Consider the following 24,922-nt stretch of genomic DNA (forward strand, 5'->3'; position numbering starts at 1 on the left):
CTATTGGTTAAGTCCTGCCTGTGTGGTGCATGCTATTGGTTAAGTCCTGTCTGTGTGATGTGTGCTATTGGTTAAGTCCTGTCTGTGTGATGCGTGCTATTGGTTAAGTCCTGTCTGTGTGATGCGTGCTATTGGTTAAGTCCTGTCTGTGTGATGCGTGCTATTGGTTAAGTCCTGTCTGTGTGATGCGTGCTATTGGTTAAGTCCTGTCTGTGTGATGCGTGCTATTGGTTAAGTCCTGTCTGTGTGATGCGTGCTATTGGTTAAGTCCTGTCTGTGTGATGCGTGCTTTTGGTTAAGTCCTGTCTGTGTGATGCGTGCTATTGGTTAAGTCCTGTCTGTGTGATGCGTGCTATTGGTTAAGTCCTGTCTGTGTGATGCGTGCTATTGGTTAAGTCCTGCCTGTGTGGTGCATGCTATTGGTTAAGTCCTGTCTGTGTGATGCGTGCTATTGGTTAAGTCCTGTCTGTGTGATGCGTGCTATTGGTTAAGTCCTGTCTGTGTGATGCGTGCTATTGGTTAAGTCCTGTCTGTGTGATGCGTGCTATTGGTTAAGTCCTGTCTGTGTGATGCGTGCTATTGGATAAGTCCTGCCTGTGTGATGCGTGCTATTGGTCCTCGTTAGGAGGCATCCATCAGACTGGGTTAATAATTTGTTGAATCAGTCAGATGAAGTCTGGTTGCTGCTGTTGAACTTCTTTTGCCTTCCTCCTTACTTTACACTTCACTAACTGTACCAACGTAACGCTCTGATGACCTCTAACCTCTGTCTCTCTCCAGTATGGCAGGACACCTCTCCACATGGCAGCTATCAACGGTCTTCTAGAGGTAGTCAGACACCTGTGTGTAGCTGGGGCCAATACAGACGTCGTCACCAATGTAAGATATTTAAGCAATAAGGCCCGGGGGGGTGTGGCATACGGCCAATATACAGTGCCTTGCGAAAGTATTCGGCCCCCTTGAACTTTGCGACCTTTTGCCACATTTCAGGCTTCAAACATAAAGATATAAAACTGTATTTTTTTGTGAAGAATCAACAACAAGTGGGACACAATCATGAAGTGGAACGACATTTATTGGATATTTCAAACTTTTTTAACAAATCAAAAACTGAAAAATTGGGCGTGCAAAATTATTCAGCCCCCTTAAGTTAATACTTTGTAGCGCCACCTTTTGCTGTGATTACAGCTGTAAGTCGCTTGGGGTATGTCTCTATCAGTTTTGCACATCGAGAGACTGAATTTTTTTCCCATTCCTCCTTGCAAAACAGCTCGAGCTCAGTGAGGTTGGATGGAGAGCATTTGTGAACAGCAGTTTTCAGTTCTTTCCACAGATTCTCGATTGGATTCAGGTCTGGACTTTGACTTGGCCATTCTAACACCTGGATATGTTTATTTTTGAACCATTCCATTGTAGATTTTGCTTTATGTTTTGGATCATTGTCTTGTTGGAAGACAAATCTCCGTCCCAGTCTCAGGTCTTTTGCAGACTCCATCAGGTTTTCTTCCAGAATGGTCCTGTATTTGGCTCCATCCATCTTCCCATCAATTTTAACCATCTTCCCTGTCCCTGCTGAAGAAAAGCAGGCCCAAACCATGATGCTGCCACCACCATGTTTGACAGTGGGGATGGTGTGTTCAGGGTGATGAGCTGTGTTGCTTTTACGCCAAACATAACGTTTTGCATTGTTGCCAAAAAGTTCAATTTTGGTTTCATCTGACCAGAGCACCTTCTTCCACATGTTTGGTGTGTCTCCCAGGTGGCTTGTGGCAAACTTTAAACAACACTTTTTATGGATATCTTTAAGAAATGGCTTTCTTCTTGCCACTCTTCCATAAAGGCCAGATTTGTGCAATATACGACTGATTGTTGTCCTATGGACAGAGTCTCCCACCTCAGCTGTAGATCTCTGCAGTTCATCCAGAGTGATCATGGGCCTCTTGGCTGCATCTCTGATCAGTCTTCTCCTTGTATGAGCTGAAAGTTTAGAGGGACGGCCAGGTCTTGGTAGATTTGCAGTGGTCTGATACTCCTTCCATTTCAATATTATCGCTTGCACAGTGCTCCTTGGGATGTTTAAAGCTTGGGAAATCTTTTTGTATCCAAATCCGGCTTTAAACTTCTTCACAACAGTATCTCGGACCTGCCTGGTGTGTTCCTTGTTCTTCATGATGCTTTCTGCGCTTTTAACGGACCTTTGAGACTGTCACAGTGCAGGTGCATTTATACGGAGACTTGATTACACACAGGTGGATTGTATTTATCATCATTAGTCATTTAGGTCAACATTGGATCATTCAGAGATCCTCACTGAACTTCTGGAGAGAGTTTGCTGCACTGAAAGTAAAGGGGCTGAATAATTTTGCACGCCCAATTTTTCAGTTTTTGATTTGTTAACAAAGTTTGAAATATCCAATAAATGTCGTTCCACTTCATGATTGTGTCCCACTTGTTGTTAATTCTTCACAAAAAAATACAGTTTTATATCTTTATGTTTGAAGCCTGAAATGTGGCAAAAGGTCGCAAAGTTCAAGGGGGCCGAATACTTTCGCAAGGCACTGTATCACTGCTGTTATTAGGCACGACGCAACGCAGGGCTCGAACCACCAAGTTTATATTGACCTTGATACCACACCTTTCTTTAAGCACTTCATGAGGCTGTGTTTCTGGGACAACTGAAGGTACCAACACATATCTCTGTGGAATTCAACATTACATTCATACAGCACCTTTCACAGAGTCTCAAATCAAAAACTAAAATGGAAACTAGTGTGCTGATCTGGATCTCATCCCTACTGTACAGTTACATCTGTACAGTTACATCCCTACTATACAGTTACATCCCTACTATACAGTTACATCTGTACAGTTACATCCCTACTATACAGTTGCATCCCTACTATACAGTTACATCCCTACTATACAGTTACATCTGTACAGTTACATCCCTACTATACAGTTACATCACTACTATACAGTTACATCCCTACTATACAGTTACATCTGTACAGTTACATCCCTAGTGTACAGTTACATCCGTACTATACAGTTACATCTGTACAGTTACATCCCTACTATACAGTTACATCCCTACTATACAGTTACATCCCTACTATACAGTTACATCTGTACAGTTACATCCCTACTATACAGTTACATCCCTACTATACAGTTACATCTGTACAGTTACATCCCTACTATACAGTTACATCCCTACTATACAGTTACATCCCTACTGTACAGTTACATCCCTACTGTACAGTTACATCTGTACAGTTACATCCCTACTATACAGTTACATCCCTAGTGTACAGTTACATCCCTACTATAAAGTTACATCTGTACAGTTACATCCCTACTATACAGTTACATCCCTACTATACAGTTACATCCCTACTATACAGTTGCATCCCTACTATACAGTTACATCCCTACTATACAGTTACATCTCTACAGTTACATCCCTACTATACCGTTACATCCCTACTATACAGTTACATCCCTACTATACAGTTACATCTGTACAGTTACATCCCTAGTGTACAGTTACATCCCTACTATACAGTTACATCTGTACAGTTACATCCCTACTATACAGTTACATCCCTACTATACAGTTACATCCCTACTATACAGTTACATCTGTACAGTTACATCCCTACTATACAGTTACATCCCTACTGTACAGTTACATCCCTACTATACAGTTACATCCCTACTATACAGTTACATCTGTACAGTTACATCCCTACTATACAGTTACATCCCTACTATACAGTTACATCCCTACTAAACAGTTACATCCCTAGTGTACAGTTACATCCCTACTATACAGTTACATCCCTACTATACAGTTACATCCCTACTATACAGTTACATCTGTACAGTTACATCCCTACTATACAGTTACATCCCTACTATACAGTTACATCCCTACTATACAGTTACATCTGTACAGTTACATCCCTACTATACAGTTACATCCCTACTATACAGTTACATCCCTACTATACAGTTACATCTGTACAGTTACATCCCTAATGTACAGTTACATCCCTACTATACAGTTACATCTGTACAGTTACATCCCTACTATACAGTTACATCCCTACTATACAGTTACATCCATACTATACAGTTACATCTGTACAGTTACATCCCTACTATACAGTTACATCCCTACTATACAGTTACATCCCTACTGTACAGTTACATCCCTACTATACAGTTACATCCCTACTATACAGTTACATCCCTACTATACAGTTACATCCCTAGTGTACAGTTACATCCCTACTGTACAGTTACATCCCTACTATACAGTTACATCCCTACTATACAGTTACATCTGTACAGTTACATCCCTACTATACAGTTACATCCCTACTATACAGTTACATCCCTACTATACAGTTACATCTGTACAGTTACATCCCTACTATACAGTTACATCCCTACTATACAGTTACATCCCTACTATACAGTTACATCTGTACAGTTACATCCCTACTATACAGTTACATCCCTACTATACAGTTACATCTGTACCGTTACATCCCTACTATACAGTTACATCCCTACTATACAGTTACATCTGTACAGTTACATCCCTAGTGTACAGTTACATCCCTACTATACAGTTACATCTGTACAGTTACATCCCTACTATACAGTTACATCCCTACTATACAGTTACATCCCTACTATACAGTTACATCCCTAGTGTACAGTTACATCCCTACTATACAGTTACATCTGTACAGTTACATCCTTACTATACAGTTACATCCCTACTATACAGTTACATCCCTACTATACGGTTACATCCCTACTATACAGTTACATCCCTACTATACAGTTACATCCCTACTATACAGTTACATCCCTACTATACAGTTACATCCCTACTATACAGTTACATCTATACAGTTACATCCCTTCTGTACAGTTACATCCCTACTGTACAGTTACATCCCTACTGTACAGTTACATCCCTACTATACAGTTACATCTGTACAGTTACATCCCTACTATACAGTTACATCCCTACTATACAGTTACATCCCTACTATACAGTTACATCCCTAGTGTACAGTTACATCCCTACTATACAGTTACATCTGTACAGTTACATCCTTACTATACAGTTACATCCCTACTATACAGTTACATCCCTACTGTACAGTTACATCCCTACTGTACAGTTACATCCCTACTATACAGTTACATCCCTACTGTACAGTTACATCCCTACTATACAGTTACATCCCTACTATACAGTTACATCTGTACAGTTACATCCCTACTATACAGTTACATCCCTACTGTACAGTTACATCCCTGCTATACAGTTACATCCCTAGTGTACAGTTACATCCCTACTATACAGTTACATCTGTACAGTTACATCCTTACTATACAGTTACATCCCTACTGTACAGTTAAATCCCTACTATACAGTTACATATGTACAGTTACATCCCTACTATACAGTTACATCCCTACTATACAGTTACATCCCTACTATACAGTTACATCCCTAGTGTACAGTTACATCCCTACTATACAGTTACATCCCTACTGTACAGCTACATCCCTACTATACAGTTACATCTGTACAGTTACATCCCTACTATACAGTTACATCCCTACTATAAAGTTACATCCCTACTATACAGTTACATCCCTACTGTACAGTTACATCCCTACTATACAGTTACATCTGTACAGTTATATCCCTACTATACAGTTACATCCCTACTGAACAGTTACATCCCTACTATACAGTTACATCGCAATTATACAATTACATCCCTACTATACAGTTTCATCCCTACTGTACAGTTACATCCCTACTATACAGTTACATCTGTACAGTTACATCCCAACTATACAGTTACATCCCTACTATACAGTTACATCTATAAAGTTACATCCCTACTGTACAGTTACATCCCTACTGTACAGTTACATCCCTACTATACAGTTACATCCCTACTATACAGTTACATCCCTACTATACAGTTACATCTATACAGTTACATCCCTTCTGTACAGTTGCATCCCTACTGTACAGTTACATCCCTACTATACAGTTACATCCCTACTATACAGTTACACCTGTACAGTTACATCCCTACTATACAGTTACATCCCTACTGTACAGTTACATCCCTACTGTACAGTTACATCCCTACTATACAGTTACATCTATACAGTTACATATGTACAGTTACATCCCTACTGTACAGTTACATCCCTACTATACAGTTACATCCCTACTGTACAGTTACATCCCTACTATACAGTTACATCCCTACTATACAGTTACATCTGTACAGTTACATCCCTACTATACAGTTACATCCCTACTATACAGTTACATCCCTACTATACAGTTACATCCCTACTGTACAGTTACATCCCTACTGTACTGTGACATCCCTACTGTTCAGTTACATCCCTACTGTACAGTTACATCCCTACTATACAGTTACATCCCTACTGTACAGTTACATCCCTACTATACAGTCACATCCCTACTGTACAGTTACATCCCTACTATACAGTTACATCCCTACTATACAGTTACATCCCTACTATACAGTTACATCCCTAGTGTACAGTTACATCCCTACTATACAGTTACATCTGTACAGTTACATCCTTACTATACAGTTACATCCCTACTATACAGTTACATCCCTACTATACAGTTACATCCCTACTATACAGTTACATCCCTACTATACAGTTACATCCCTACTATACAGTTACATCCCTACTATACAGTTACATCCCTACTGTACAGTTACATCCCTACTATACAGTTACATATGTACAGTTACATCCCTACTATACAGTTACATCCCTACTATACAGTTACATCCCTACTATACAGTTACATCCCTACTATACAGTTACATCCCTACTATACTGTGACATCCCTACTGTTCAGTTACATCCCTACTGTACAGTTACATCCCTACTGTACAGTTACATCCCTACTATACAGCATTGAGTGTTTTTCTCACTCTCTCCCTCTACCTCCCTACTGTTCAGTTACATCCCTACTGTACAGTTACATCCCTACTGTACAGTTACATCCCTACTATACAGCATTGAGTGTTTTTCTCACTCTCTCCCTCTACCTCCCTCTCTCTCCCTCAGGATGGTAAAACAGCAGAAGATTTGGCAGTGCAGGAGCAGCAGGAGCATGTTGCTGTGTTGCTGGTTAAACTGAAGAAGGTACTACCACACATCTCTGTGGTCCTCCACATTACATAGATTCTTTTAAATTATTTGTTTATTTAACCAGGCAAGTCAGTTAAGAACAAATTCTTATTTTCAATGACGGCCTAGGAACAGTGGGTTAACTGGCCTATGAACAGTGGGTTAACTGGTCTAGGAACAGTGGGTTAACTGGTCTAGGAACAGTGGGTTAACTGGCCTATGAACAGTGGGTTAACTGGCCTAGGAACAGTGGGTTAACTGGTCTAGGAACAGTGGGTTAACTGGCCTAGGAACAGTGGGTTAACTGGTCTAGGAACAGTGGGTTAACTGGCCTAGGAACAGTGGGTTAACTGGCCTAGGAACAGTGGGTTAACTGGCCTAGGAACAGTGGGTTAACTGGCCTAGGAACAGTGGGTTAACTGGCCTAGGAACAGTGGGTTAACTGGCCTAGGAACAGTGGGTTAACTGGCCTAGGAACAGTGGGTTAACTGGCCTAGGAACAGTGGGTTAACTGGCCTAGGAACAGTGGGTTAACTGGCCTAGGAACAGTGGGTTAACTGGCCTAGGAACAGTGGGTTAACTGGCCTAGGAACAGTGGGTTAACTGGCCTAGGAACAGTGGGTTAACTGGCCTAGGAACAGTGGGTTAACTGGTCTAGGAACAGTGGGTTAACTGGCCTAGGAACAGTGGGTTAACTGGCCTAGGAACAGTGGGTTAACTGGCCTAGGAACAGTGGGTTAACTGGTCTAGGAACAGTGGGTTAACTGGTCTAGGAACAGTGGGTTAACTGGTCTAGGAACAGTGGGTTAACTGGTCTAGGAACAGTGGGTTAACTGGCCTAGGAACAGTGGGTTAACTGGTCTAGGAACAGTGGGTTAACTGGCCTAGGAACAGTGGGTTAACTGCCTGTTCAGGAGCAGAACGACAGATTTTTAACTTGTCAGCTCGGGGATTTGATCTGGCCCAACACTCTACACACAATACCCCATAATGTCAAAGTTCACATTTTTACAAATGAATAAAAAATGAAAAGCTGAAATGTCTTCAGTCAGTATTCAACCCATTTGTTATGTCTAAAAGTCTAAATCAGTTCAGGAGTAATAATGTGCTTAACAAGTCACATAATAAGTTGCATGGACTCACTTGTGTGTCCAATAATAGTGTTTAACATGGTTTCTGAATGACTCCCTCATCTCTGTACCCCACACATACAGTTGAAGTCAGAAGTTTACATACACCTTAGCCAAATACATTTAAACTCAGTTTTTCACAATTCCTGTCATTTAAGCCTAGTAAAAATTCCCTGTTTTAGGTCAGTTAGACTTTATTTTAAGAATGTGAAATGTCAGAATAATAGTAGAGAGAATGATTTATTTCAGCTTTCATTTCTTTCATCACATTCCCAGTGGGTCAGAAGTTTACATACACTCAATTAGTATTTGGTAGCATTGCCCTTTTAAATTGTTTAACTTGGGTCAAATGTTTCGGGTAGCCTTCCACAAGCTTTCCACAATAATTTGTGAAATAATCTGTCTGTAAACAATTTTTGGAAAAATTTAAAATGTCCTAACCGACTTGCCAAAACTATAGTTTAACAAGAAATTTGTGGAGTGATTGAAAAACTAGTTTTAATGACTCCAACCTGAGTGTATGTAAACTAGTTTTAATGACTCCAACCTAAGGGTATGTAAACTAGTTTTAATGACTCCAACCTAAGGGTATGTAAACTAGTTTTAATGACTCCAACCTAAGGGTATGTAAACTAGTTTTAATGACTCCAACCTGAGTGTATGTAAACTAGTTTTAATGACTCCAGTGTATGTAAACTTCCGACTTCAACTGTACAATTATTTTGAACACAGATTCAACCACAAAGACCAGAGTGGTTTTCCAATGCCTCACAAAGAAGGGCACCAATTGGTAGATTGCATTTTTACCCGACATTGAATAGCATGGTGAAGATATTAATTACACTTTGGATGGTGTATCAATACACCCAAAATACAGGCGTCCTAACTCAGTTGCCGGAGAGGAAGGAACGTGCTTTTGTTATTGGTCCATATAATAATGATATGGTACAAAATATATGAATTGTAATGAACCGCTGTTGTATTATTTAGCATCTCTGAAAGTGCTTTACATTGTAGAGAAACTCACCTCATCCATTTGACTAGTTAAATGCACCCTCCCTCCCTTCCCATCTTCCCTCCTTCCCTCCCCCATCCTCCCTCCCTTCCCATCTTCCCTCCTTCCCTCCCCCATCCTCCCTCCCTCCTTCCCTCCCCCATCCTCCCTCCCTTCCCATCTTCCCTCCTTCCCTCCCCCATCCTCCCTCCCTCCCTTCCTTCCCATCTTCCCTCCTTCCCATCTTCCCTCCCTGCCTCCCTCCCTTCCCATCTTCCCTCCTTCCCTCCCCATCCTCCCTCCCTTCCCATCTTCCCTCCTTCCCTCCCCCATCCTCCCTCCCTCCCTTCCTTCCCATCTTCCCTCCTTCCCATCTTCCCTCCCTGCCTCCCTCCCTTCCCATCTTCCCTCCTTCCCTCCCCCATCCTCCCTCCCTTCCCATCTTCCCTCCTTCCCTCCCCCATCTTCCCTCCTTTTCTCCCTCCCTCCCTTCCTTCCCATCCTCCCTCCCTCCCTCCCTCCCTTCCTTCCCATCCTCCCTCCCTCCCTCCCTCCCTCCCTCCCTCCCTCCCTTCCTTCCTTCCTTCCTTCCTTCCTTCCTTTCCTCCCTCCCTCCATCCCACCCTCCCTCCCTCCCTCCCCCATCCTCCCTCCCTTCCCATCTTCCCTCCCCCATCCTCCCTCCCTCCCTCCCTTCCTTCCCATCCTCCCTCCCTCCCTTCCCATCTTCCCTCATTCCCTCCCCCATCCTCCCTCCCTTCCCATCTTCCCTCCCTCCCTCCCTTCCTTCCTTCCCTCCCTCCCTCCCTCCCTCCCTCCCCCATCCTCCCTCCCTTCCCATCTTCCCTCCCCCATCCTCCCTCCCTCCCTTCCCTCCCCTATCCTCCCTCCCTCCCTTCCTTCCCATCTTTCCTCCCTCCCTCCCTTCCTATCTTCCCTCCCTCCCTTCCCTTCTTCCCTCCTTCCCTCCCCATCCTCCCTCCCTTCCCATCTTCCCTCCTTCCCTCCCCCATCCTCCCTCCCTCCCTTCCTTCCCATCTTCCCTCCTTCCCATCTTCCCTCCCTGCCTCCCTCCCTTCCCATCTTCCCTCCTTCCCTCCCCCATCCCCTTTCCCTTCCCATCTTCCCTCCTTCCCTCCCCCATCCTCCCTCCCTCCCTTCCTTCCCATCTTCCCTCCTTCCCATCTTCCCTCCCTCCCTCCCTTCCTATCTTCCCTCCCTCCCTTCCCATCTTCCCTCCTTCCCTCCCCCATCCTCCCTCCCTTCCCATCTTCCCTCCCCCATCCTCCCTCCCTCCCTTCGTTCCCATCTTCCCTCCTTCCCATCTTCCCTCCCTGCCTCCCTCCCTTCCCATCTTCCCTCCTTCCCTCCCCCGTCCTCCCTCCCTTCCCCATCTTCCCTCCTTCCCTCCCCCATCCTCCCTCCCTCCCTTCCTTCCCATCTTCCCTCCCTGCCTCCCTCCCTTCCCATCTTCCCTCCTTCCCCTTGCCCGGGTCCTGTTCCGTCGGCTTGCCGGCCTGGCCTTCCTGCGTCGGGCCTTTGCTGTTCTGTCTTTGCTGCGTGTGATGCCTTGCGTTGCTTCATTTGGACTTGTCCATCTGGCCGTGTCCCATTGTGCCTTCTGTTCTGGCATGGTGCCGGCCCTTCGTTGTCTGTTCTGTCTGTCAGTTGCTGCGTCCCATTTCCGTGCTGTGTCTTGTCTTGGCTTTCTGTCGTTCTGGCTGTCTTGTCGTTCTCGATAGCTATCCCCCCACACACTCCCCCCCCCCCCCCCGTGTTCCCCGGCGCGGCCCCTGCGCGCGCATGAGATGCCCATCCCCCACTCCCACCCACCCTCCCTCCCTCCCTCCCTCCCATCCATCTTCTCATTTTTTCCCTCCCTCCCTTCATATTTCCTTCCTTCCTTCCTTCTTCCTTCCTTCCTTCCTTCCTTCCTTCCTTCTTCCTTCCCTCCCACCCTCCCTCCCTCCCCCATCCTCCCTCCCTTCTCATCTTCCCTCCCCCATCCTCCCCCCCTCCCTCCCTTCCCTCCCCCATCCTCCCTCCCTCCCTCCCATCTTCCCTCCCTCCCTCCCTTCCTATCTTCCCTCCCTCCCTTCCCATCTTCCCTCCTTCCCTCCCCCATCCTCCCTCCCTTTCCATCTTGCCTCCTTCCCTCCCCCATCCTCCCTCCCTCCCTCCCTCCCTCCCTCCCTCCCTTCCTTCCCATCTTCCCTCCTTCCCATTTTCCCTCCCTCCCTCTCTTCCCTCCCTGCCTCCCTCCCTTCCCATCTTCCTCCTTCCATCCTCCCTCCCTTCCCATCTTCCCTCCTTCCCTCCCCCATCTTCCCTCCTTCCCTCCCCCATCCTCCCTCCCTCCCTCCCACCCTCCCTTCCTTCCCACCCTCCCTCCCTCCCTTCCCTCCCTCCCTCCCTCCCTCCCTCCCTCCCTCCCTCCCTCCCTCCCTCCCTCCCTCCCTCCCTCCCTCCCTCCCTCCCTCCCTCCCTCCCTCCCTTCCCTTCTTCCCTCCCCCATCCTCCCTCCCTCCCTCCCTTCCTTCCCATCCTACCTCCCTCCCTCCCTTCCCATCTTCCCTCCTTCCCTCCCCCATCCTCCCTCCCTCCCTCCCTTCCCCATCCTCCCTTCCTTCCCATCTTCCCTCACCCATCCTCCCTCCCTCCCTCCCTTCCCTCTCCCATCCTTCCTTCCTTCCTTCCTTCCTTCCTTCCTTCCTTCCCTCCCTCCCTCCCTCCCTCCCTCCCTCCCTCCCTCCCTCCCTCCCTCCCTCCCTTCCAATCTTCCCTCCTTCCCATCTTCCCTCCCCCATCCTCCCTCCCTCCCTCCTTCCCTTCCCTTCCCTTCCTCTCTCCCTCCTTCTCTTTCTCAGCATATGACAGAAGGGAAGTGTCCGTTCATAAGTTTCCACCGCTACCTCAGGACTATAGTAGTATTTCTCTTCCCTCCCTCCTTCCCCCATCCTCTCTCCCTCCCCATCTTCCCTCCCTCCCTCCTCCATCCTCCCTCCCTCCTTCCTTCCCTCCCTCCCTCCCTCCCTCCCTCCCTCCCTCCCTCCCTCCCTCCCTCCCTCCCTTCCCTTCCCTCCCACCTTCCCTTCCCCTCCTCTCTCCTTCCTTCTCTTTCTCAGCATATGACAGAAGGGAAGTGTCCGTTCATAAGTTTCCACCGCTACCTCAGGTGTATAGTGGTAGTATTTCTCTTCCCTCCCTCCTCCCCCATCCTCTCTCCCTCCCCATCTTCCCTCCCTCCCTCCCTCCCTCCCTCCCTCCCTCCCTCCCTCCCTCCCTCCCTCCCTCCCTCCCTCCCTCCCTCCCTCCCTCCCTCCCTCCCTCCCTCCCTCCCTCCCTCCCTTCCCTTCCCTTCCCTTCCCTTCCCTCCCTCCCTCCCTCCCTCCCCCATCCTCCCTCCTTCCCTTCCCTCCCTCCCTCCCTCCTTCTCTTTCTCAGCATATGACAGAAGGGAAGTGTCCGTTCATAAGTTTCCACCGCTACCTCAGGTCTATAGTAGTATTTCTCTTTATATGATCTGATTGTTCCCCGTCCCCCTCTCCAGAACAACCATAAAGGCAGCTACATCCAGGCTCTGCGTCCCACCAGCACCCCCCAGCCTCGGGTCAAGCTGAAGCTGCTGGGCCACTGTGGCTGTGGGAAGAGCTCCCTCCTGGAGAGTCTGAAGTGTGGCATCCTAAGGGGCTTCTTCAGGAGGAGACGACCACGGGGCAACAACACCCCACGACATCCCAACTCACCCATGGATGGCAAGGCTGCAGGTAGGATTCACACACACACAGGCACACACAGGCACACACAGGCACACACTGGTTTTAATGGCTGAGGATGAACCGTAGCCACGTAGCAACACATCAAGCCCCAAGATAAGTTATTACTTATCTCTACCCCAACTCACCATAATGCGTTCATATTATTAAGATGTTCATGTCTCTGGCCAAGGGCTTTCTTTGACAGGAAAACAGCCAGTAGACAGTATGGTAGTATAGTAAACAGTCAGTATAGATAGTATGGTAGTATAGTAAACAGTCAGTATAGACAGTATGGTAGTATAGTAAACAGTCAGTATAGATAGTATGGTAGTATAGTAAACAGTCAGTATAGATAGTATGGTAGTATAGTAAACAGTCAGTATAGACAGTATGGTAGTATAGTAAACAGTCAGTATAGACAGTATGGTAGTATAGTAAACATTCAGTATAGTGTATAGACAGTATGGTGGTATAGTAAACAGTCAGTATAGACATTATGGTAGTATAGTAAACAGTCAGTATAGATAGTATGGTAGTATAGTAAACAGTCAGTATAGACAGTACGGTAGTATAGTAAACAGTCAGTATAGTGTGTAGACAGTATGGTAGTATAGTAAACAATCAGTATAGTGTATAGACAGTATGGTGGTATAGTAAACAGTCAGGCCCTGGGTTCCTCCTAATGCAAGACAATGCTAGACCTCATGTGGCTGGAGTGTGTCAGCAGTTCCTGCAAGAGGAAGACATTGATGCTATGGACTGGCCCACCCGTTCCCCAGACCTGAATCCAATTGAGCACATCTGGGACATCATGTCTCGCTCCATCCACCAACGCCACATTGCACCACAGACTGTCCAGGAGTTGACGGATGCTTTAGTCCAGGTCTGGGAGGAGATCCCTCAGGAGACCATCCGCCACCTCATCAGGAGCATGCCCAGGCGTTGTAGGGAGGTCATACAGGCACGTGGAGGCCACACACACACTACTGAGCCTCATTTTGACTTGTTTTAAGGACATTACATCAGTTGGATAAATTTGATTTCCATTGATAATTTTTGTGTGATTTTGTTGTCAGCACATTCAACTATGTAAAGAAACAAGTATTTAATAAGAATATTTCATTCATTCAGATGTAGGATGTGTTATTTTAGTGTTCCCTTTACTTTGTTGAGCAGTGTATATTGTTTATTTTATTTTAATCCCAGGCCCTCATCCCTGCAGGAGGCCTTTTGCCCTTTGGTTGGCTGTCATTGTAAATAAGAATTTGCTCTTAACTGACTTGCCTAGTTAAATAAAATAAATACAAATAAATAAAAAACTGTAATAGCTTATGTTTCACCGAGTCGGGGCTGAATAATGAGATTCATTCAAGATAAAAGCTGGCTGTGTTTTCCATCGGCAGGACAGAACAGCTACGTCTGGTAAGACAAGGGGTAGGGGTTGTCTTTTTGTCAGTAACAGCTGTTGCTCGATGTCTAATATTAAGGAGGCTTCGAGGTATTGCTCGCCTGAGGTAGAGTACCTCATAATAAGCTGTAGACCACACTATCTACCAAGAGAGTTCACATCTATGTTATTCGTAGCCGTCTATTTACCACCACCCATCCTAGTGGCCGGGGACTTTAATGCAGCCACACTTAAATCAGTTTTACCAACTTTTTACCAGTATGTCACATGTGCAACCAGAGAAAACAAATCCTAGACCACCTTTATTCCACACACAGAGATGCGTACAAAGCTCTCCCCCGCCCTCCATTTGACAAATCTGACCATAATTCTATCCTCCTGATTCCTGCTTAGAAGCAAAAACTAAAGCAGGAAGCACCAGTGACTCACTCAATACGGAAGTGGTCAGATGACGTGAATGCTACACTACAGGACTGTTTGGTCAGCACAGACTGGAATATGTTCCGGGATTCGTCCAATGGCATTGAGGAGTACACCACCTCAGTCATCAGCTTCATCAATAAGTGCATTGACGACGTCGTCCCCACAGTGACCATACGTACATATCCCAACCAGAAGCCGTGGATTACAGGCAACATCCACATCAAGCTAAAGGTTAGAGCTGCCGCTTTCAAGGAGTGGGAAACTAATTTGGACGCTTATAAGAAATCCCGCTATGCCCTCAGATAAACCATCAAACAAGCAAAGTGCGTATGGTCCAGTACATCCCTGGGGCCAAGCTTCCTGCTTGGCAGAGTCAGAGGAAAGGCCATAAAATTGTCAGAGACTCCAGTCACCCAAGTCATAGACTGTTCTCTCTGCTACCGCACGGCAAGCAGTACCGGAGCGCCAAGTCCAAGACCAAAAGGCTCCTGAACAGCTTCTACCCCCAAGCCATTAGACTGCTGAACATCTAATCAAATGGCCACCGGACTATTACATTAACCCCCCCCCCCCCCCCCTTTGTTTTTACACTGCTGCTGCTCGCTGTTTATTATCTATGCATAGTCATTTCACCCCTACCTACATATACAAATCACCTTTAACCTGTACTACTGTTTATTATCTATGCATAGTCATTTCACCCCTACCTACATGTACAAATCACCTTTAACCTGTACTACTGTTTATTATCTATGTATAGTCACTTCACCCTACATGTACAAATGACCTCAACTAGCCTGTACCCCCGCACATTGACTTGTAAGAATTTCACGATAAACCTCCTGGCATTGACAACTTAGATGGAAAGCTACTGAGGATGGTGGCTGACTATAGCCACTCCTATCTGTCATATATTTAATCTGTGTCTAGAGGAAAGTATTTGTCCTCGGGAAGGGAGAGAAGCCAAAGTCATTCAGTTTAGTATTTATAGACAGTAGTGTAGTTCAGTATATCTAGACAGTGGTGTATTTTAGTATATCTAGACAATGGTGTATTTTAGTATATCTAGACAGTGGTGTATTTTGGTATATCTAGACAGTGGTGTAGTATATCTAGACAGTAGTATAGTTAAATATATGTAGACAGTAGTATATTTTAGTATATCTAGACAGTAGTATAGTTTAGTATATCTAGACAGTAGTGTAGTTTAGTATATCTAGACAGTAGTATAATATATCTAGACAGTATTATAGTTGAGTATATCTAGACATCAGTATAGTGTCGTATATCTAGACAGTAGTATAGTTTAGTATATCTAGACAGTAGTGTAGTTTAGTATATCTAGACGACGGTGTAGCTTAGTATATCTAGACGGTGTATGTTTGGTATATCTAGACAGTATGGTCTTGTAGTTTAGTATTCCTAGACAGTAGTATAGTTTAGTATATCTAGACAATGGTGTAGTTTAGTAAATCTAGACAGTAGTATAGTTTAGTATATCTAGACAGTATGGTCATGTAATGTAGTATATCTAGACAGTAGTGTAGTTTAGTATATCTAGACAGTATTGTAGTTTAGTATATCTAGACAGTAGTGTAGTTTAGTATATCTAGACAGTAGCATAGTTTAGTATATCTAGACAGTGGTGTAGTGTAGTATATCTAGACAGTAGTGTACTTTAGTACATCTAGACAGTATGGTCATGTAGTTTAGTATTCCTAGACAGTAGTATAGTTTAGTATATCTAGACAGTGGTGTAGTGTAGTATATCTAGACAGTAGTGTACTTTAGTATATCTAGACAGTAGTATAGTTTAGTATATCTAGACAGTGGTGCATTTTAGTATATCTAGACAGTAGCATAGTTTAGTATATCTAGACAGTGGTGTAGTGTAGTATATCTAGACAGTGGTGTAGTGTAGTATATCTAGACAGTGGTGTAGTGTAGTATATCTAGACAGTGGTGTAGTGTAGTATATCTAGACAGTGGTGTAGTTTAGTATATCTAGACAGTATGGTCGTGTAGTTTAGTATTCCTAGACAGTAGTATAGTTTAGTATATCTAGAGAGTATGGTCATGTAATGTAGTATATCTAGACAGTAGTGTAGTTTAGTATATCTAGACAGTAGTGTAGTTTAGTATATCTAGACAGTAGTGTACTTTAGTATATCTAGACAGTACGGTCATGTAGTTTAGTATTGCTAGACAGTAGTATAGTTTAGTATATCTAGACAGTGGTGTAGTGTAGTATATCTAGACAGTGTTGTAGTGTAGTATATCTAGACAGTGGTGTAGTGTAGTATATCTAGACAGTGGTGTAGTGTAGTATATCTAGACAGTGGTGTAGTATAGTATATCTAGACAGTGGTGTAGTTTAGTATATCTAGACAGTGGTGTAGTTTAGTATATCTAGACAGTATGGTCATGTAGTTTAGTATTCCTAGACAGTGGTGTAGTGTAGTATATCTAGACAGTGGTGTAGTGTAGTATATCTAGACAGTGGTGTAGTTTAGTATATCTAGACAGTATGGTCGTGTAGTTTAGTATTCCTAGACAGTAGTATAGTTTAGTATATCTAGAGAGTATGGTCATGTAATGTAGTATATCTAGACAGTAGTGTAGTTTAGTATATCTAGACAGTAGTGTAGTTTAGTATATCTAGACAGTAGTGTACTTTAGTATATCTAGACAGTACGGTCATGTAGTTTAGTATTGCTAGACAGTAGTATAGTTTAGTATATCTAGACAGTGGTGTAGTGTAGTATATCTAGACAGTGTTGTAGTGTAGTATATCTAGACAGTGGTGTAGTGTAGTATATCTAGACAGTGGTGTAGTGTAGTATATCTAGACAGTGGTGTAGTATAGTATATCTAGACAGTGGTGTAGTTTAGTATATCTAGACAGTGGTGTAGTTTAGTATATCTAGACAGTGGTGTAGTTTAGTATATCTAGACAGTGGTATAGTTTAGAATATCTAGACAGTAGAATAGTTTAGTATATCTAGACAGTAGAATAGTTTAGTATATCTAGACAATGGTGTAGTATATCTAGACAGTGGTGTACTTTAGTATATCTAGACAGTATGGTCATGTAGTTTAGTATTCCTAGACTGTAGTATAGTTTAGTATATCTAGACAGTAGTATAGTTTAGTTTTTCTAGACAGTATGGTAGTTTAGTATATCTAGACAGTAGTATAGTTTAGTATATCTAGACAGTATGGTAGTTTAGTATATCGAGAAAGTAGTGTAGTTTAGTATATCGAGACAGTGGTGTAGTGTAGTATATCTAGACAGTGGTGTAGTGTAGTATATCTAAACAGTGGTGTAGTGTAGTATATCTAGACAGTGGTGTAGTTTAGTATTTCTAGACAGTGGTGTAGTTTAGTATATCTAGACAGTGGTGTAGTTTAGTATATCTAGACAGTAGTATGATTTAGTATATCTAGACAGTATGGTAGTTTAGTATATCAAGACAGTATTGTAGTTTAGTATATCGAGACAGTGGTGTAGTGTAGTATATCTAGACAGTGGTGTAGTGTAGTATATCTAGACAGTGGTGTAGTGTAGTATATCTAGACAGTGGTGTAGTGTAGTATATCTAGACAGTATGGTAGTTTAGTATATCGAGACAGTGGTGTAGTGTAGTATATCTAGACAGTGGTGTAGTGTAGTATATCTAGACAGTGGTGTAGTTTAGTATATCTAGACAGTGGTGTAGTGTAGTATATCTAGACAGTGGTGTAGTGTAGTATATCGAGACAGTGGTGTAGTGTAGTATATCTAGACAGTGGTGTAGTGTAGTATATCTAGACAGTGGTGTAGTTTAGTATATCTAGACAGTGGTGTAGTTTAGTATATCTAGACAGTGGTGTAGTGTAGTATATCTAGACAGTATGGTAGTTTAGTATATCAAGACAGTAGTGTAGTTTACTATATCGAGACAGTGGTGTAGTGTAGTATATCTAGACAGTGGTGTAGTTTAGTATATCAAGACAGTAGTGTAGTTTAGTATATCGAGACAGTGGTGTAGTGTAGTATATCTAGACAGTGGTGTAGTGTAGTATATCTAGACAGTGGTGTAGTTTAGTATATCTAGACAGTATGGTAGTTTAGTATATCTAGACGGTGTAGTTTAGTATTTCTAGACAGTATGGTCATGTAGTTTAGTATTTCTAGACAGTGGTGTAGTGTAGTATATCTAGACAGTGGTGTAGTGTAGTATATCTAGACAGTGGTGTAGTGTAGTATATCTAGACAGTGGTGTAGTTTAGTATATCTAGACAGTATGGTAGTTTAGTATATCTAGACGGTGTAGTTTAGTATATCTAGACATCATGGTCGTGTAGTTTGGTATTCCTAGACAGTAGTATAGTTTAGTATATCTAGACAATGGTGTAGTTTAGTATATCTAGACAGTAGTATAGGTTAGGTATATCTAGACAGTATGGTCATGTAATGTAGTATATCTAGACAGTAGTGTAGTTTAGTATATCTAGACAGTGGTGTACTTTAGTATATCTAGACAGTATGGTCATGTAGTTTAGTATTCCTTGACAGTAGTATAGTTTAGTATATCTAGACAGTAGTATAGTTTAGTATATCTAGACAGTATGGTAGTTTAGTATATCTAGACAGTAGTATAGTTTAGTATATCTAGACAGTATGGTAGTTTAGTATATCGAGACAGTAGTGTAGTTTAGTATATCTAGACAGTGGTGTAGTGTAGTATATCTAGACAGTAGTGTAGTATATCTAGACAGTGGTGTAGTGTAGTATATCTAGACAGTGGTGTAGTTTAGTATATCTAGACAATGTTGTAGTTTAGTATATCTAGACAGTAGTATAGTTTAGTATATCTAGACAGTATGGTGATGTAATGTAGTATATCTAGACAGTGGTGTAGTGTAGTATATCTAGACAGTGTTGTAGTTTAGTATATCTAGACAGTATGGTCATGTAGTTTAGTATTCCTAGACAGTGGTGTAGTGTAGTATATCTAGACAGTGTTGTAGTGTAGTATATCTTGACAGTGGTGTAGTGTAGTATATCTAGACAGTGGTGTAGTTTAGTATATCTAGACTGTATGGTCATGTAGTTTAGTATTCCTAGACAGTAGTATAGTTTAGTATATCTAGACAGTGTTGTAGTGTAGTATATCTAGACAGTGTTGTAGTGTAGTATATCTAGACAGTGGTGTAGTGTAGTATATCTAGACAGTGGTGTAGTTTAGTATATCTAGACAGTATGGTCATGTAGTTTAGTATTCCTAGACAGTAGTATAGTTTAGTATATCTAGACAGTATGGTCATGTAATGTAGTATATCTAGACAGTAGTGTAGTTTAGTATATCTAGACAGTAGTGTAGTTTAGTATATCTAGACAGTAGTGTAGTTTAGTATATCTAGACAGTAGTGTACTTTAGTATATCTAGACAGTACGGTCATGTAGTTTAGTATTGCTAGACAGTAGTATAGTTTAGTATATCTAGACAGTATGGTAGTTTAGTATATCTAGACAGTATGGTAGTTTAGTATATCTAGACAGTAGTGTAGTTTAGTATATCTAGACAGTATGGTAGTTTAGTATATCGAGACAGTAGTGTAGTTTAGTATATCGAGACAGTTGTGTAGTGTAGTATATCTAGACAGTGGTGCATTTTAGTATATCTAGACAGTAGCATAGTTTAGTATATCTAGACAGTGGTGTAGTGTAGTATATCTAGACAGTGGTGTAGTGTAGTATATCTAGACAGTGGTGTAGTGTAGTATATCTAGACAGTGGTGTAGTGTAGTATATCTAGACAGTAGCATAGTTTAGTATATCTAGACAGTGGTGTAGTGTAGTATATCTAGACAGTGGTGTAGTGTAGTATATCTAGACAGTGGTGTAGTGTAGTATATCTAGACAGTGGTGTAGTGTAGTATATCTAGACAGTGGTGTAGTTTAGTATATCTAGACAGTATGGTCATGTAGTTTAGTATTCCTAGACAGTGGTGTAGTGTAGTATATCTAGACAGTGGTGTAGTGTAGTATATCTAGACAGTGGTGTAGTGTAGTATATCTAGACAGTGGTGTAGTTTAGTATATCTAGACAGTGGTGTAGTTTAGTATATCTAGACAGTAGTGTAGTTTAGTATATCTAGACGACAGTGTAGCTTAGTATATCTAGACAGTGGTGTAGTGTAGTATATCTAGACAGTGGTGTAGTTTAGTATATCTAGACAGTGGTGTAGTGTAGTATATCTAGACAGTGGTGTAGTGTAGTATATCTAGACAGTGGTGTAGTTTAGTATATCTAGACAGTATGGTCGTGTAGTTTAGTATTCCTAGACAGTAGTATAGTTTAGTATATCTAGACAGTATGGTCATGTAATGTAGTATATCTAGACAGTAGTGTAGTTTAGTATATCTAGACAGTAGTGTAGTTTAGTATATCTAGACAGTAGTGTAGTTTAGTATATCTAGACAGTAGTGTACTTTAGTATATCTAGACAGTACGGTCATGTAGTTTAGTATTGCTAGACAGTAGTATAGTTTAGTATATCTAGACAGTGGTGTAGTTTAGTATATCTAGACAGTGGTGTAGTGTAGTATATCTAGACAGTGGTGTAGTGTAGTATATCTAGACAGTGGTGTAGTTTAGTATATCTAGACAGTATGGTCATGTAGTTTAGTATTCCTAGACAGTGGTGTAGTGTAGTATATCTAGACAGTGGTGTAGTGTAGTATATCTAGACAGTGGTGTAGTGTAGTATATCTAGACAGTGGTGTAGTGTAGTATATCTAGACAGTGGTGTAGTGTAGTATATCTAGACAGTGGTGTAGTTTAGTATATCTAGACAGTATGGTCATGTAGTTTAGTATTCCTAGACAGTGGTGTAGTGTAGTATATCTAGACAGTGGTGTAGTGTAGTATATCTAGACAGTGGTGTAGTGTAGTATATCTAGACAGTGGTGTAGTGTAGTATATCTAGACAGTGGTGTAGTATAGTATATCTAGACAGTGGTGTAGTTTAGTATATCTAGACAGTGGTGTAGTTTAGTATATCTAGACAGTGGTGTAGTTTAGTATATCTAGACAGTGGTATAGTTTAGAATATCTAGACAGTAGAATAGTTTAGTATATCTAGACAGTAGAATAGTTTAGTATATCTAGACAATGGTGTAGTATATCTAGACAGTGGTGTACTTTAGTATATCTAGACAGTATGGTCATGTAGTTTAGTATTCCTAGACTGTAGTATAGTTTAGTTTTTCTAGACAGTATGGTAGTTTAGTATATCTAGACAGTAGTATAGTTTAGTATATCTAGACAGTATGGTAGTTTAGTATATCGAGACAGTAGTGTAGTGTAGTTTAGTATATCGAGACAGTGGTGTAGTGTAGTATATCTAGACAGTGGTGTAGTGTAGTATATCTAGACAGTGGTTTAGTGTAGTATATCTAGACAGTGGTGTAGTGTAGTATATCTAGACAGTGGTGTAGTTTAGTATATCTAGACAGTGGTGTAGTGTAGTATATCTAGACAGTGGTGTAGTGTAGTATATCGAGACAGTGGTGTAGTGTAGTATATCTAGACAGTGGTGTAGTGTAGTATATCTAGACAGTGGTGTAGTTTAGTATATCTAGACAGTGGTGTAGTGTAGTATATCTAGACAGTATGGTAGTTTAGTATATCAAGACAGTAGTGTAGTTTACTATATCGAGACAGTGGTGTAGTGTAGTATATCTAGACAGTGGTGTAGTTTAGTATATCAAGACAGTAGTGTAGTTTAGTATATCGAGACAGTGGTGTAGTGTAGTATATCTAGACAGTGGTGTAGTGTAGTATATCTAGACAGTGGTGTAGTTTAGTATATCTAGACAGTATGGTAGTTTAGTATATCTAGACGGTGTAGTTTAGTATTTCTAGACAGTATGGTCATGTAGTTTAGTATTTCTAGACAGTGGTGTAGTGTAGTATATCTAGACAGTGGTGTAGTGTAGTATATCTAGACAGTGGTGTAGTGTAGTATATCTAGACAGTGGTGTAGTTTAGTATATCTAGACAGTATGGTAGTTTAGTATATCTAGACGGTGTAGTTTAGTATATCTAGACATTATGGTCGTGTAGTTTGGTATTCCTAGACAGTAGTATAGTTTAGTATATCTAGACAATGGTGTAGTTTAGTATATCTAGACAGTAGTATAGGTTAGGTATATCTAGACAGTATGGTAATGTAATGTAGTATATCTAGACAGTAGTGTAGTTTAGTATATCTAGACAGTGGTGTACTTTAGTATATCTAGACAGTATGGTCATGTAGTTTAGTATTCCTTGACAGTAGTATAGTTTAGTATATCTAGACAGTAGTATAGTTTAGTATATCTAGACAGTATGGTAGTTTAGTATATCTAGACAGTAGTATAGTTTAGTATATCTAGACAGTATGGTAGTTTAGTATATCGAGACAGTAGTGTAGTTTAGTATATCTAGACAGTGGTGTAGTGTAGTATATCTAGACAGTGGTGTAGTGTAGTATATCTAGACAGTGGTGTAGTGTAGTATATCTAGACAGTGGTGTAGTTTAGTATATCTAGACAATGTTGTAGTTTAGTATATCTAGACAGTAGTATAGTTTAGTATATCTAGACAGTATGGTGATGTAATGTAGTATATCTAGACAGTAGTGTAGTTTAGTATATCTAGACAGTAGTGTACTTTAGTATATCTAGACAGTATGGTCATGTAGTTTAGTATTCCTAGACAGTAGTATAGTTTAGTATATCTAGACAGTGTTGTAGTGTAGTATATCTAGACAGTGGTGTAGTGTAGTATATCTAGACAGTGGTGTAGTTTAGTATATCTAGACTGTATGGTCATGTAGTTTAGTATTCCTAGACAGTAGTATAGTTTAGTATATCTAGACAGTAGTATAGTTTAGTATATCTAGACAGTGGTGTAGTGTAGTATATCTAGACAGTGGTGTAGTTTAGTATATCTAGACAGTGGTGTAGTTTAGTATATCTAGACAGTATGGTCATGTAGTTTAGTATTCCTAGACAGTGGTGTAGTGTAGTATATCTAGACAGTGGTGTAGTGTAGTATATCTAGACAGTGGTGTAGTTTAGTATATCTAGACTGTATGGTCATGTAGTTTAGTATTCCTAGACAGTAGTATAGTTTAGTATATCTAGACAGTGGTGTAGTGTAGTATATCTAGACAGTGGTGTAGTTTAGTATATCTAGACAGTGGTGTAGTGTAGTATATCTAGACAGTGGTGTAGTGTAGTATATCTAGACAGTAGTATAGTTTAGTATATCTAGACAGTGGTGTAGTTTAGTATATCTAGACAGTGGTGTAGTGTAGTATATCTAGACAGTGGTGTAGTGTAGTATATCTAGACAGTAGTGTAGTTTAGTATATCGAGACAGTTGTGTAGTGTAGTATATCTAGACAGTGGTGTAGTGTAGTATATCTAGACAGTGGTGTAGTTTAGTATATCTAGACAGTAGTATATTTTAGTATATCTAGACAGTATGGTAGTTTAGTATATCTAGACAGTAGTGTAGTTTAGTATATCTAGACAGTATGGTAGTTTAGTATATCGAGACAGTAGTGTAGTTTAGTATATCGAGACAGTTGTGTAGTGTAGTATATCTAGACAGTGGTGTAGTGTAGTATATCTAGACAGTGGTGTAGTGTAGTATATCTAGACAGGGGTGTAGTTTAGTATATCTAGACAGTGGTGTAGTTTAGTATATCTAGACAGTGGTGTAGTTTAGTATATCTAGACAGTATGGTCATGTAGTTTAGCATTCCTAGACAGTAGTATAGTTTAGTATATCTAGACAGTAGTATATTTTAGTATATCTAGACAGTATGGTCGTTTAGTATATCTAGACAGTAGTATAGTTTAGTATATCTAGACAGTATGGTAGTTTAGTATATCGAGACAGTAGTGTAGTTTAGTATATCGAGACAGTGGTGTAGT

At 41.6% G+C, this 24,922-nt stretch overlaps 1 protein-coding gene across 3 annotated transcripts in view; it reads left to right on the top strand.

Annotated features, from left to right (window-relative positions):
- The window catches only part of dapk1 (death associated protein kinase 1), a 201,073-nt gene that overhangs the window by 155,776 nt on the left and 20,375 nt on the right, over positions 1 to 24,922 (top strand). For all 3 annotated transcript variants that reach the window (XM_036936596.2, XM_036936598.2, XM_036936597.2), the window contains 3 exons: positions 781 to 879; positions 7,171 to 7,248; positions 12,908 to 13,124. In XM_036936596.2, the coding sequence (XP_036792491.1) occupies positions 781 to 879; positions 7,171 to 7,248; positions 12,908 to 13,124 (394 nt within the window). The remainder of the gene's footprint in view (positions 1 to 780; positions 880 to 7,170; positions 7,249 to 12,907; positions 13,125 to 24,922) is intronic.

This window comes from Oncorhynchus mykiss, chromosome 11 (assembly GCF_057628025.1).
Source record: "Oncorhynchus mykiss isolate SJ-2025 chromosome 11, ASM5762802v1, whole genome shotgun sequence".
NCBI lineage: Eukaryota > Metazoa > Chordata > Actinopteri > Salmoniformes > Salmonidae > Oncorhynchus > Oncorhynchus mykiss.